Consider the following 15,266-nt stretch of genomic DNA (forward strand, 5'->3'; position numbering starts at 1 on the left):
AACAAAAATTCACTGATAAAAGTAGCCACCAGAAATGTATTGTTGATGCAAAATTAGTTTAGTGTTTTTCTAAGATTTATAATTATCCTTTTAGCAACTATGTTCAAAACACTAAAATTGAGAATGTATCTTGCCAATCAATAGCATATTGATAAATATTTTATTATTGTTCTATTTCTCTCTCTCTCTCTCTCTCTCTCTCTCTCTCTCTCTCTCTCTCTCTCTCTCTCTGTCTGTGTGTGAGTTGGGGGGGGGGGGGGTGCATCACAAAGCATTTGTGCTTAGGGCACCCATATGGTTAGCACCGCCCCAGTGTGGACACCCAGTAATATTTGTACATGGTTGCTCCCCCGGGTACTTTTCCTAGCAGCTTACCACTATAAACACCCTCTAAGGATGACTCAACTTCAGTGTTTCGGTTAACACTTTATTCTAATATAGCAGAGAAACAATCACAAGTTACAGCGCTGGACTCTTACAACAAAGTGACTCAGGCAACATCTTACAGATAAAGAGCCCTTACTCAAATACACATGCTCTTTTTCCAAGCTTAGACACACCCCTCAAAGGGGATGATCTCCTCACATGATGTCTGAAGAATGTATTTTCCATTCATTTGCCATCTGTCTTCCAAAGTGTTACTTTGTGGGTGTCTTGATCTAACAAAGGCTACCTTCATTCACACGGAAGGGAAATGTGATCCAAATCCAATCTTTTTGCTATATGAGACCTATATCTGTCCTTTTCATGGAACAGCCTAATTCTGATCTTTTCACCCAAAACAAGAAAAAAAAATCGATTTGTGCCACTTCCATATGTGGTACTAATTCGGATACTTATTGGAAGTATCCTCAGTTGGAATGGTCATTTTATCCATCTTTCATGCCACTCTCCTGGCTCCAACTACTCCTCCACACACAGCAGTAGCAGTTAGTGCTCCACAAAAGACCATTTATGATAGCTGTTCTGCTTTTTTTTTTTTTATACCTTATTTTGTTCAGACAGAAGTATCATTCCAGTCACTATTGATAGCAGTATGAACAGCCACCTAAAAAAAATCCAATTTTAGCAAAAATCAGAAAGTGAATGCACACATCTACATCAGAGGGAGAGCTGTTCCATTCAGAACTCCCCATAGATTATATCTTATTATATATAACTAGTTTTAACTTTTACCAAAAGATTACACAAATATAGTATACAAGTTTTTTGGTTGCAGTTCTTTCTGCTGATACATTAAACCCCATGTATGGATGGTTAATTGATGTATTACCCTTAATTCAAGAACAATTATGTGAAAGTATTTATTGAATGTTTGACATTGGCTTTGCTTTACATTGGAAAAATAGTGGCACCTTATAATAAAATGTTTTGTGATCTTATTTGATTCTGTATTATGGACATCTACTGAGCTGCTATAAGCTAAACACAAAAATGGTTTGTCATTAGATGTAACATGTCAAATTTAGGTAATGATAATCTTGTTCTTAAAAGTCAACAAAGTAAAATCAAAAAACAACAAATTTACTCAAGGTGTCCATAGCTTAACAAGAACAATCATCTTTTAATTAGGGGGAACAAGCTGCAAGATTAATTTTTCTGTAACGCTGCATTGTCTTCATGGCTTAACGGCTTCAGCTGAATCTTCTCATCTCCCTCTCCATCTGTTTTTATGTGCCTGCAACAAAAGTGAAAAAAAAGCCGCAGTGAAATCAGCTTCATACTGGAAAACAGAAAGCTTGATACTGGAAAACAGAAAGATAGGAAAGATAAGACTGTAATGCACAAACAGGATACAAAAGAGACTGATTTAACCAGGAGTGAAAGTAGTCCTTGTACTATATCCTGTAATGTTCTGTTCTGGTTATGTTAGTTATTTTACTCCCCTGTCTTAGGTTTTCTGGCTACTTTGAGTGTTGTCCAGTCAGCTTCTTAGTTTAGGTTAGGTTTTTGATTTATTTCTTGTTTTGAGCCTCTGCACTGATGTCTGGTCTAATTACTTACTCTGCACACCTGCCTTACTCCACCCCTGCTGCAATCATCTCTGACCGGTTTCACCTGCTTCATCCTCCATATAAACTGTTGAGACCAGACATCAGTGCCAGGTCGTCTGTTTGAGTATGGGTGAGTCTCCTCCTGCAAGTTTCTGTTTATTGGTTTGCTTTTGGATTTTTGACCCCTTGTCTCCAGTGATCTGAGCCATCCTGTTCCTGTCTGTTCCTGTCCTGCCTGCCCCGTTGGTCTGTTTATTTTTGTGCCGTTTTTTTGGATTGACGGTCCTTTTTGTTTTTTTCCCTGTTTTGCTTTTTGTTAATAAAAGAAGATCTAACTGAACCTCTGCTGGTCTGGCTGAACTCTGGGTCCGCTTTCTCAGTTCCTTACAGTACGACCTGGCCATTTTTGGACCCATTGCCAGATCAGTAAGTTTATTTTTGTTTTTTTCCTGCTCTTTTTTTTCCCCTGAGGTCTGCAGAGTTCCTTGGGCCCTGTTACCTGCAGAGTTGTTATGCAGGGAGCTTCTTTTGAAGGTTCTAGGCTGGTGCTTTGCCCCCCCCCCCCGTTATGGTCCTAGACGTCACCTCCAAGGCGGCAGCGCATCTCCGCAGCCGTTCCGCCGTCGTAAACATCGACGAGCGGTTGTCTGGAAGCAAGGTTCGTTCCTGACCAGATGTCCACCCTGTCCGATCAGCAATCGACCAGTCTTGTCCAGCTGCCTGCTGCTTCCTGCCCAGCGGAACGAAGCTCTCTTCCCTCTGCAGCTCAGTCATTCATTGCTCCTCCCATCGTTGTCCCTATCCATGAGTGCGGCGCAATGCAGGACAAATTAAGAACATACGCTCCCATAATAAAGCAGCTGCGAGAGGCTCTTTTTGCCCATTATTCTGCAGAATTGGAGGCAAAATTAAGGGACGTTGAGGGCCAATATAGGGCAGCTCTCACAGCTTTCTACAGCTGACCCGCTCCTGTGTCTGTCCCCGAGGGTCCGGCCGACGCCTCGGCACCTGTGTCTGTCCCCGGGGGTCTGGCCGACGCCTCGGCACCTGTGTCTGTCCCCGGGGGTCTGGCCGACGCCTCGGCACCTGTGTCTGTCCCCGGGGGTCTGGCCGACGCCTCGGCACCTGTGTCTGTCCCCAAGGGTCTGGCCGACACCCCGGCACCTGTGTCTGTCCCCAAGGGTCTGGCCGACACCCCGGCACCTGTGTCTGTCCCCAAGGGTCTGGCCGACACCCCGGCTTCTGAATCGGGTTCTGAGGGTCCTGTTCCGCCCAAGCCCCAAGAAGGGGCCCTGGAGGACCCGCCCTCGATCTCAGCTCCAGTGCCTGCTCCCCGCAGCTTTAAAGTACAGCCTCCAGTGCCGGCTGCCCGCAGCTTTAAAGCACAGCCTCCAGTGCCGGCTGTCCGCAGCTTTAAAGCACAGCCTCCAGTGCCGGCTGTCCGCAGCTTTAAAGCACAGCCTCCAGTGCCGGCTGCCCGCAGCTTTAAAGCACAGCCTCCAGTGCTGGCTGCCCGCAGCTTTAAAGACTCAGTCTCCTGTGCCTGCTCCCCGCAGCTTTAAAGACTCAGTCTCCTGTGCCTGCTCCCCGCAGCTTAAAGACTCAGTCTCCTGTGCCTGCTCCCCGCAGCTTAAAGACTCAGTCTCCCGTGCCTGCTCCCCGTAGCTTTAAGGCACTGTCTCCAGTGCCAGCTCCTCTCAGCTTTAAGGCACTGTCTCCAGTGCCAGCTCCTCGCAGCTTTAAGGCACTGTCTCCAGTGCCAGCTCTTCGCAGCTTTAAGGCACTGTCTCCAGTGCTAGCTCCCCGCAGCTTTAAAGCACTTTCTCCAGTGTCCTGTAGCCAGGCGATCCCCGTAGCCCGTAACCCGACGCCGCTCGTGGCCTGTAGTCAGGCTCCCTTTCTAGTCGCCTGTAGCCAGGCTCCCTCTCAAGCCACCTGTAGCCAGGCCCCCTCTCTAGTCGCCTGTAGCCCGGCGCCGCCCTCAGCCCTTAGTCTTGCCCCAGGTTCTGTTCTCTCCCTCTCCAGGCGTCGGGCTCTGAGGGTCCTGTTCTGCCGCCGGCCTCCTGAGGTCCTGACCCACCGGGGCCGCCCTCCGGGATGACCGCCGGATGTCCTGACCCGCCGGGGCCGCCCTCCGGGACGACCGCTGGGAGTTCTGACCCGCCGGGGCCGCCTTCCACTACGACCGCCAGGAGTTCTGACCAGCCGGGACCTCCCTCCGGGACGTCCGCCGGAGATGCAGCCACTTTGACTTTTGATGCCCTTTGACTTTTGGGACTGTATTAGTGGGATGCGCCCTTTGAGGGTTGTTTTTTGTTTTGGACCTTTGTTTTTGGTTGTCGTTTTCTGACTCTGTTTATTGGTTTGCTTTTGGATTTTTGACCCCTTGTCTCCAGTGATCTGAGCCATCCTGTTCCTGTCTGTTCCTGTCCTGCCTGCCCCGTTAGTCTGTTCATTTTTGTGCCGTTTTTTGGATTGACGGTCCTTTTTGTTTTTTTCCCTGTTTTGCTTTTTGTTAATAAAAGATCTAACTGAACCTCTGCTGGTCTGGCTGAATTCTGGGTCCTCTTTCTCAGTTCATTACATATCTAGCCCCGACTCGTCAACCCCCACCCCATCTCTTTTGATGAATATGCAGTGAGGCTTTTTCTGGTGCAAAGTTGTCATATTCTGCTAGATTTGATGCACATTTGGTTATTTAGCATTCAATTCAATTCAATTCAATTTTATTTATATAGCGCCAAATCATGAAACATGTCATCTCAAGGCACTTTACAAAGTCAAGTTCAATCATATTATACAGATTGGGTCAGATTATACAGATTGGTCAAAAATGTCCTATATAAGGAAACCAGTTGATTGCATCAAAGTCCCGACAAGCAGCATTCACTCCTGGGGAACCGTAGAGCCACAGGAAGAGTCATCTGCATTGTACATGGCTTTGCTGCAATCCCTCATACTGAGCAAGCATGAAGCATGCGGTGTGGTTCACCAAATTTGCAAATATTTGTGCTATTTTGTGCTATATTTGTGCTATTTGTGTCCAAAAGGTGGAACTTGAATTACCACTGCTCACAAAAGGCAGGTTTACTCTATGAAGTCTCTGAATTTATTTCACTTAGAAGAGACAGGCCAAGGGAAAGTAAATAGTACCTTCTCAATCCATGCATACATGTTCTAATTAAAAAAATAACAAAATATTAATCAAAACTTTTCCCCCTAAAATATGACTTAAAGCCACAAGCACGGTAGAGGACGCTCAGGATAATGCCATTAAACTGTGGTAGCCTGTCAAAGTCATAATCCATCAGAGAGCCAGGATAATTAAACTGTTGTAATTTTTTGAAAGGAGAACTGTTTTTATGTTTTATTTTATTAAAGAGGTCCACTCATGTGGAATGCCTCAAGGCTCCATTCTTGGCCCCTTCCTCTTCTCTCTTTACCCTGATCCATTGGGGTCAGTTATAAGAAAACATGTTTTAACCCACTTTTTTAGGTAGAAGGCAGTAGGATTGTATGACACTTAAAAGGAAAATAGATACTGTTCAGAAGTCAGAGATGTCAACTTACTTCTTATTCAGAACAATAAAAAGACTAAATTTATGTTGTTGATGTCATTGATGTCTCTACTGTGTTTCCTTAGATATGAAACTTTTTGACCAATCTGTATGACTTGATTGAATTTGACTTGCTAAAGTGCCTTCAGATGACATGTGTTGTGAATTAGCACTATAAAATGTAACTGAATTGTTCACCTGGAACCTTAAAGTCAGTATCTGACACAGACTGCTACATACTTGGATGTAAGACTTGAGAATAATCTTAGCTTTGAAGCACAGTTAGAATCTGTGGTCCGGGCCAGCTTTTTCAAACTGAGACAGCTGACTAAAGAATTTAATCAATGCTTTAATTACAATTTGCTTAGATTACTACATTGCACTTTAAAACGTGGAAAATATGATTGGTTTGCAAGAAGTTCTCCAAAAACAGCTCAACAACATAATGCAACCCCCCCCCCCCCCAAACTTTAATAAGAAAATATTGTGGTTGATTATAAAAGACACCATCTGAATTATCAGATTCACACCCAGGGCATGAAAACACCACCGTTTATCATTAAGCTCCGGGTTTGTTTATCAAAGTAGATCTATATCCTAACTAGTGAATCTGGCTGATTTTCATCAAGACTCCCTATGTTCCGACATTTTCCCCTCAGCTACGACACTTGAAGCACGCAGGAGTTCTCATGCTCAATCTTTACACATGATCCAGCTGCTGATTTTTTCCTCTTTTCTGCTCAAGGCACTTCTAGACTGATACAGTTTCTAACATTTGTTGTAACCTTTCACAGCAGGTTTGTCATCTGTCTGTACCCGGACACTCTAATGTGTAGTTACATATGGCGAAGGCTGAGTTTGAAGTTGTTTTCCGAGCAAATGTTGCGTTTGTGGTTCGAATGGACGGAATGATTACATTCTGCTTCACATGTGCTCTCCTCTACTTCTGCTCTGCTTTTAGCCCACTAATATTCTTAAAGGCAGAAGCTTGTAGGAAAAAGACATTTTATTTATCGTATCCCCAGATTCTAAGTATAGGCGCAGCTTTTCCAGCTCTGCACCTCACTGGTTCGTAAGTGACTGTAGAACAAAAGCTATGTATTGTCCGGTCCCAGCATAATTTATCCTAAATGATACCGGATTGTGGTGTCGGGGTGGATGTCTTTTTTTTAATTGGTGCGCTACGCGCAAGGGATGACAGTGGGGGAGATGCATAAATAAAGACTCTTTTAAAAAGAAGAGGACAAATCATGGGTCTGAGCTGAAGCCCCCAATGTTACGAGTCCTTTAAAATACCCCTTTGAAGTACGCACCTAAATTATGTGCAGCTATATTCAAGTGCAGGGTGACGCAGCAACCCCATCGCAGCACAGCCTGTTCAAAGTTGTTAAGATTAATCTTATTAACCTTGAGACAGCATCTGCATCCACATCTGTTCGATCTCTTTGGGCTCTTTTGATTAGCACTATCACTTAGTGGAATGGGGGGCGGTGGGTTGCTTCCTTCAGGATGCAGTGGCTGGGTGGAGGGGTTCCTGGGGCTCTGGGGGCACTTGGAGTGGGGCGCTTGGTGGGTCTGACTTCAGTGTCTGTTGCCCCCATCTGGGAGGAGCTTAGAAGGCCTACGGGTGGCCTACAGCGCCGCTTGCGGCGCTCTTGGGGAGCTACGCGGTGACAGACGTGGGTTACTGACCTGATAGCTGTGCTGTCGCTAGGTGGGTCCTGGGTGGGTCTGGGGGGCTGGGGTCCTGGGGAGCGCCGCCCTCGGGCGGGGGCCCCGGCGGGGCCTCGGGGGTTCCGGTTCCGGGGGGTGTGCCGCTTGGGGTCTGGGCCGGCGTGCGCCCGGGTGTCGCCCGGGTATTTTAGACACTTTCACTTTAAACATTTTCACAACGTCTGGGGGGGGGGCTTATGTTGTGTGAGCCTCGCCTCGGGCGGCTCCCTTCACCCCCTCTCGCATTTAGACATTGAGGGTTCTGGGTAGTTGCTTGGAGGGGGGGCGCTGGCACCAGCTTCCTTCCGGAGGGGGGGTGGGCTGTGCAGTGCACCCCCTTCGGTGCTCCCAGTTTTAAACACACCTGAGATCAATATGCAACAACACAACATCTGAGCGGGCGTAGGGAGGATCGGGGGTCTTTTGCACACCCCCGATCTCCGATCGCGGCACGGAGTCTGGGGCCTGGAGGAGGTGCGGGCCACTGGGTCCGGGGTCTTGGCGCGGGGCTGCTGCGGGTAGCCAGCGGCTTACCGGGTCTGGGGCTGACGCCTCTGCTCTCCCCAGGAAGGGATGGGGGGCAGGGGTGGCTAGGGTAAAGTCGGGGTGGGAGGGGGTTTATTAGGTATATAGTGGGTGAGGGGGGGCTCTGGTCGGGTGGCCCGTACGGGTTGTGTTGGTCCCCCCTCTTTGGGGGGCCTGATCCGGGGGGTGTCTGGTCCGGGGGCGGGGCCGGGGGTCGGGCACAGGCAGTCGTATTGTTGAATTGTGGTGACCCCCCCCACTTGGGATTTTTGGATGTGAATGCTATGTGGGAATGTGTGTACAGGGTCCTTTTTTTGTGTCTGTGTGTGGCGAGTGGGGCACAGGGGAGGGATGGTGTGAATGAGGTTTTTTTTTTGTCTTATTTTCCAGGTACGGGCCGGTCCGCTCCGTCTCCCAAGATCATCTCAAGTCTCCGATAGGTGCGGAGCCCATCCCCCTACGTCCTGCCCTCCTCCGCTGCGTTGGCGGGCGCCTTGGCCCTCTGGCGCATTGACGGTCCTCGGGTTTGGGGCGCGTTCCCGGGTGGGCGCCGGCCCATTCCCGGCGGTGGCTTAGCGGGGCCTGGCCCCGCCCCCCGGGGGCGGGGGGCCTCTGGCCCCCACGGCCCATAGCCAGGACAACTTCAGCGCGGCCGGCTGCCGGCGGAGCCCACGGGCTCGTCCCTGTGGCTCTTGGGGGCATCGGCATTGCGGTGGCTGGGGGATTTCCTCGGGGTCGTCTCTCCTCTTTCCACGGGGGGGGGGGGGGCTTTGGGGGCCCCTTTGGGAGTCCGGGGTTACGGGTCACCTGACTCCTGCCTCTGTGCTCAGGGAAGGTGGGTTTTCGGTTCTCCACAACCACTATCCAACTATTTCCTTCTGGATAATTTTCACCTAAACTAGTGCACTCTCACAAACTCCCACAGGTGCTGGGTCCCAGGTATTAAATGTTCACTTATATACAGAAAGGCTATAATTTATTTATTTTCTTTTACTTTCTTTTTTAGGTATCACATTACACATGTCAGCTTAAATAATAATACATATGATTTAGCAATGGTATCAAGGTGTTACTCGATTATATCTGTTGCTTTATGTCTGTTGGTTGTGCTGTTCTTTTTGTGTCTCTTTCCATGTGATGGAGCAGGCAGAGGACGTTTTATCATTCTCTTCCTTTTATCTCTTCTTTCTTTTACCTCTTCTCTTTCTTTTTTTTCTCTTCTTGTTTTTCTTTTACTCTCCTACTTTCCTATTGTACTGTCCATATAATTTGAAATTCTCCCTGCAGGAATCACAATAAATACATGCACAAATCAAGCGGAGCATTATGGCAAAAGCTGTTTGCTCCACTTGTGAAAGCAAAATCTGTCGAGCTCTATTTGGCATTAAGATATCAATTCTTATTGCCACATTGCTAGACAGGACACTGAGGGAAAAAAAAAAGTTAAGATTGAACTAAAGAGCATGAAACATAGCTACTAACTCTCCTATTGATTTTATTTTGGGACAGTAGGTAAGAGTGTTGAGGCACATAAATAAATAGTTCAGAAACAATGTGGAATTAATAAAAATGAAACTTAGAAACAGATTAAGACTGCACTTACTTTCACCCCTGGATTTAAAACATCCAAGGAATGTCCAAGCTTTGAAACCCACCCTACGAGTTTGGAAAACCATTTCTTTAATTTTTATTTTAGTACAACAATTTAAGTATTAATTTATGCATATTTTGACCGGACCATCTTTGGCTGTTATTTATTGAGTTTGAATTGAATTGAAATTTGCTTCACAGACTGCCACATATTAAAGGACTAAAAGAGCTATATCTTTACCTTTAAACCACATAGCATGGCCAAAGATCTATTCTCTTGCACAGCTCTGGAGTCAGCATTTTAATCTATTTTACCCCTGTAAGGGTCTTGGTCACAGAAATGTAATTGGTTGTCTGTCAGATGTATATGTAACACAAATAAGTAATTATTCCATTGCACATGGTAAATGGACTGAATGTATATGGCACTTTTCATATCATACTAACTACTCAACATACTTTAAACTAGAGCCATATTCACCCAATCATTGACTTGGGGTTAAGTGCCTTGCCCATGAGCACATTGACATGTGACAGGAGTAAGTTAGAATCGAACACACAATCTTCAGATAGTATAACTCTACCCAGTGGGTCACACTTAAGTAAAACAGGAGATATTAGCAATTTAACAGTTTTTCATTTGATAGAGGCCTCAATAATGGGTGGCATCTCTCCCTAGTGCTGCTGATCCCAAACCTGGTCATATACTGTGGGATCCCTTTCCTTAACCAGAGCTTTCAAACAGTAAAATATCCATTGAGCAACGTTAGCAAAACAATAGAAAACAATAGCAACTGAAAACGCATTTCATTATTTTTATACTATGCTTATATTGGCAACCAGACATTTCTGAGTAGTATATTGTCTGCATTGTACCTTCCTTCCTCAACATCAAGAATGTTTTCTGGCAGATGGATGTTTAGTGTTTCTGGAAGCAGAAAAACCAAGCTGCCACTGATGATGCCAGTTCCAGCGAAGATCACAGGAGGTAGAAGTAGCCAAACATCATCCAGCAACATGATCATTGGAGCCAGGGAACTTCCAAACCGACAGAGACAGGAGGTATAGCCCATACCACATTGCCTGACCCCAAAAAAAAAACAAGATTTTTTTTTTTACACATGTGGATGCTACATGCCTTTTTCTTGTTTCACTTACTGGGAACAAGTCCTAAAGAGAGCCACCTGACTAAATTAATTAAAACCATTACAACGCTTGAGAAGCAGACCAAACATTTCCTGTTACTATTACTACATATGAGATGTTCCTTCTATCAAACATTCTTCTAGACATAGCAGTAAATTATCAAACTTATCAGTACAATCTCCTTGCATGCCAAGTCATCTGCCAATGGGATCAGAAATTATTGGTTTTCAGTGTAGTTCAGTTATCTCTGTATTTCATTGTCCATTATATCCTCCATCTTTATATAATCTATTATGTTTTGTGTGGATTTCATTCAGCTCCTTCATATCAGCTTTCTCAGAAATAGATTTGGGCTGTGGGCTGACGTCACTTCCTGTTTGCGGTAAGGCGTATTGTATCACTTCCTGTTTTCACTGCGTGAGCAACGGTTTGTTGCTCCAGATTCTCTCGCTTTGATCTTTTATCTCTTTGCTGTAACATCTGTTTCTAACACATAAGCACTTTTAAAACATTTTCTGTTGCTGCACATCACGCTTGGGAACTCTTCGTGTTTCACGGTTTGCTCTCTTGGCGTGGTAGAAGGGCGCTAGCCTAGCTTTAGCCTAGCCTAGCTTTAGCTCCACAATGGCTTCCTCTCCTACTATTACTTCAGCTTCTCCGTCCCTGACTAAGTCTCCCCTTATCTCCTGCTCTCTGTGTCAGATGTTTAGCTATTCCTCTGTCTCCTTTAGTGATAATGGTACTTGTAATAAATGTAGTGTTTTTGTAGCTTTGCAGGCGAGGGTGTCAGAATTAGAGACCCGGATCCGTGCTATGGAAAGACCAGCTGATAGCCGCCCCTCTGCTAGCACGGAGCCACATAGACCTAGCGTTAGTTCACTTAAGGGTCCTCCAGAAGCACCCGAGCAGCCGGGTAAGCAGGCCGACTGGGTGACAGTTCGTAGGAAGCATAGCTCTAGATTTCAGCCCCCAGTTCACCACCAACCTGTCTGCGTTTCTAACAAATTTTCCCCACTCAGCGACACACCCGCTGAGAAGCCGACCCTGATTATTGGGAGCTCAATAGTCAGAAACGTGGCACTAGAGACACCAGGGACCATAGTTAAATGCCTGCCAGGGGCCAGAACGGGCGACATAGAATCTTACCTAAAACTGCTGGCTAAGGATAAGCGTAAATACAGTAAGATTGTTATTCACGCTGGCGGTAATGACACCCGGTCACGCCGATCGGAGGTCACTAAAGTTGGTGTTGCTTCGGTGTGTGAGTTTGCTAAAGCAATGTCGGACTCCGTAATTTTCTCTGGTCCCCTGCCTGATCTGACCAGTGATGACATGTTTAGCCACATGTCATCATTCAACCGCTGGTTGTCTAGGTGGTGTCCTGAAAATGACGTGGGCTACATTGATAACTGGAGAACTTTCTGGGGAAAACCTGGTCTGATCCGGAGAGACGGCATCCATCCTACTTTGGATGGTGCTGCTCTTCTTTCTAGAAATCTGGCCGGATTTATTAGTTCTCCTAAATGCTGACAACCCAAGGTCCAGACCAGGAAGCAGAGCCGTAGTTTAACACACCTCTCTGCAGCTTCTGGACTGTTACCCATCCATTATCCTATCGAGACGGTGTCTTTCCCACGGCCAAAACTTAACAGATCAAAAACTTATCTAAAAGGAACAAATCATAAAAACCTAATAAAAATCAATAAGGTTCACCTTGAACCTAAAAATAAAACAATTAAATGTGGTCTATTAAATATAAGGTCTCTCCCTCCAAAGACTTTGTTAGTTAACGAATTGATTTCTGATAAACAGATTGATTTGTTTTGTCTCACAGAAACCTGGCTACAAGAGGACTACGTTAGTATAAATGAGTCAACTCCCTCCAATTATTCAAATTTCCACATTCCCAGATCTGTGGGAAGAGGAGGAGGAGTGGCAACCATCTTTCAGTCTGATTTATTAATTAGTCCCAGGCCAATTAATAACTACAGTTCTTTTGAACATTTAACCCTCAGTTTCCCTCATCCAAACTGCAAAGCAATAAAACCTCTTCTGTTTGTTGTTTTGTATCGTCCACCAGGCCCTTACACTCAGTTTTTGGATGAGTTGTCAGATTTCTTATCTGATTTGGTGTTAAATACTGATAAGGTTATTATAGTGGGGGATTTTAACATCCATGTTGACACAGAATGTGATAACCTTAGTGTAGCCTTTAAAACTATCCTAGATTCAATTGGTTTTGCTCAAAATGTGCATAAACCGACAAACTCTTGGCTCCATACTTTAGACCTTGTGCTGACATATGGCATTGATTGTGAAGAATTAACAGTATTTCCTCACAACCCTGTCCTATCTAATCATTTTTTAATAACATTTGAGTTTAATCTAATTGAGTTCTCCACCCCCAAAAGAGGGTTCCATTATAGTAGATCTTTATCGGATAATGCTGTATCAAAACTTAAAGAGTCTGTACCCTTTTTAATATCCTCCGTATTGCAGAAATGCCTTGTAGATGGCAGCAATGTTGTTTCTTCCAATTCACAAATAGATGTCTTTGTAAACGGTATGACTTCGTCATTGCGTTCTGCATTAGACAATGTAGCTCCCTTGAAAAAGAAGGTGATTATTCACAGGAAGCTGGCTCCTTGGTTTAATTCAGAGCTGCGTTCCTTGAAGCACAATGTTAAGAAATTGGAGAGAAAATGGCGCTCTACACACCAAGAGGAATCCTACCTAATCTGGAGGGACAGTCTATTGTTGTATAACAAGACCCTTCGCAGAGTTAGAACAGCATATTTTTCATCATTACTTGAGGAGAATAAGAATAATCCCAGATTTCTCTTCAGTACAGTTGCCAAACTTACCCAGAGCCACAGCTCTGTTGATCCACCCATTCCCTTAGCTCTTAGCAGTAATGATTTTATGGGATTCTTCATAAATAAAATTGATTCCATTAAAAATAAAATAATTGGCATCCTCCCAAACATGATTACCTCGTCCTCAGTAAGTGAGGCAGTTGGAGGAATCCTTAGAACCTGCGCAGTGTCTGAACTGCTTAAAAGCAGTAGAGCTTTCTGAGCTATCTAAAATTTTAGCTTCATCTAAACCTTCTACCTGTATGTTAGACCCAATCCCAACCAAATTGTTTAAGGAGGTATTCCCTCTGATCAGTGGTCCTATTTTAGACATGATTAATCTATCCTTGGTAAATGGATATGTACCACAGGCTTTTAAAGTAGCTGTTATTAAACCTTTACTTAAGAAACCATCTCTTGATCAAGATGAGTTAGTAAATTACAGACCTATATTTAATCTTCTTTTCTTATCTAAAATTCTTGAGAAAGTAGTTGCTAATCAACTATGTGAACATTTACAAAGTAATGACCTACTTGAGGAGTTGCAGTCAGGCTTTGGAGCTCATCATAGCACTGAAACAGCTCTGGTGAAGGTCACTAATGATATTCTCATGGCCTCAGATAATGGACTTGTGTCTATACTTGTCCTGTTAGATCTCAGTGCTGCATTTGATACAGTTGATCACAATATTCTCCTACAAAGACTTGAGCATACTGTAGGGATTAAGGGAAAAGCATTAGGCTGGTTTAAATCTTTTCTGTCGGACAGATTCCAGTTTGTCCATGTTAATAATAAATCTTCCTCAAACTCTTGGGTCACTTGTGGAGTACCACAGGGTTCAGTCCTTGGACCAATTCTATTTACTATATATATGCTTCCGATTGGCAAAATTATCAGACAGCATGGGATTAATTTCCACTGTTATGCTGATGACACTCAGCTATATTTATCCATAAAGCCTGATGAATCCAATCAGTTACTTCGACTGCAGTCATGTCTTGATGACATCAAAAGCTGGATGACTTTAAATTTCCTGCATTTAAATTCTGACAAGACAGAAGTTGTAATCTTTGGGCCAGAGTCTTCAAAAAATAAAGTTCTTAATCAATCACTTAATCTGGATGGCATTAACTTGGCCTCTGGTAATAAAGTTAAAAATCTTGGTGTTGTTTTTGACCAAGACATGTCATTTAAATCCCATATTAAACAGGTTTCCAGAGTTTCCTTTTTTCACCTCAGGAATATCGCCAAAATTAGAAACATTCTGTCCCGGGGTGATGCTGAAAAACTAGTCCATGCATTTGTTACTTCAAGGCTGGACTATTGTAATTCTTTACTATCAGGAAGTCCACAAAATGCAGTTCGAAGTCTTCAGCTGATCCAAAATGCTGCGGCAAGAGTTCTGATGAAAATCAACAAGAGGGATCATATTTCTCCAATTTTAGCTTCCCTTCATTGGCTTCCTGTTAAATCAAGAATAGAATTTAAAAATCTCCTTCTAACGTATAAAGCCCTTAATAATCAAGCTCCATCATATATCAGAGCTCTGATTACCCCGTATGTTCCTAACAGAGCACTTCGCTCTCAGACTGCAGGTCTGCTGGTGGTTCCTAGAGTCTCTAAAAGTAGAATGGGAGGCAGATCCTTTAGCTATCAGGCTCCTCTCCTGTGGAACCAACTCCCAGTTTTGGTCCGTGAGGCAGACACCCTATCTATTTTTAAGACTAATCTTAAAACTTTCCTTTTTGACAAAGCTTATAGTTAGAGTGGCTCATGTTACCCTGAGCTATCTCTATAGTTGTGCTGTGATAGGCCTAGGCTGCTGGAGGACATCAGGGTCTAATTTTCTCACTCTACTGATTTCTACTGTTCTTCAGTCTACTGT

The 15,266-nt window shown here is 44.6% G+C and overlaps 1 protein-coding gene across 2 annotated transcripts in view; it reads right to left on the reverse strand.

The window, feature by feature from the left end:
• Window positions 1–413: 413 nt before the first annotated feature.
• The window catches only part of slc22a7a (solute carrier family 22 member 7a), a 144,134-nt gene continuing 129,281 nt past the window's right edge, over window positions 414–15,266 (reverse strand). The window contains exons 9-10 of one of the 2 annotated variants that reach the window (XM_036134225.1): window positions 10,256–10,462; window positions 414–1,678 (exon numbers count right to left, since the gene is read on the reverse strand). In XM_036134225.1, coding sequence (XP_035990118.1) covers window positions 1,591–1,678; window positions 10,256–10,462 — 295 coding nt within the window. In that variant the 3' untranslated portion in view covers window positions 414–1,590. The remainder of the gene's footprint in view (window positions 1,679–10,255; window positions 10,463–15,266) is intronic. The other variant, XM_036134226.1, reaches the window with a different exon arrangement.

The sequence above is a fragment of the Fundulus heteroclitus genome, unplaced genomic scaffold, assembly GCF_011125445.2.
Source record: "Fundulus heteroclitus isolate FHET01 unplaced genomic scaffold, MU-UCD_Fhet_4.1 scaffold_77, whole genome shotgun sequence".
In the NCBI taxonomy this organism is placed as follows: Eukaryota; Metazoa; Chordata; class Actinopteri; order Cyprinodontiformes; family Fundulidae; genus Fundulus; species Fundulus heteroclitus.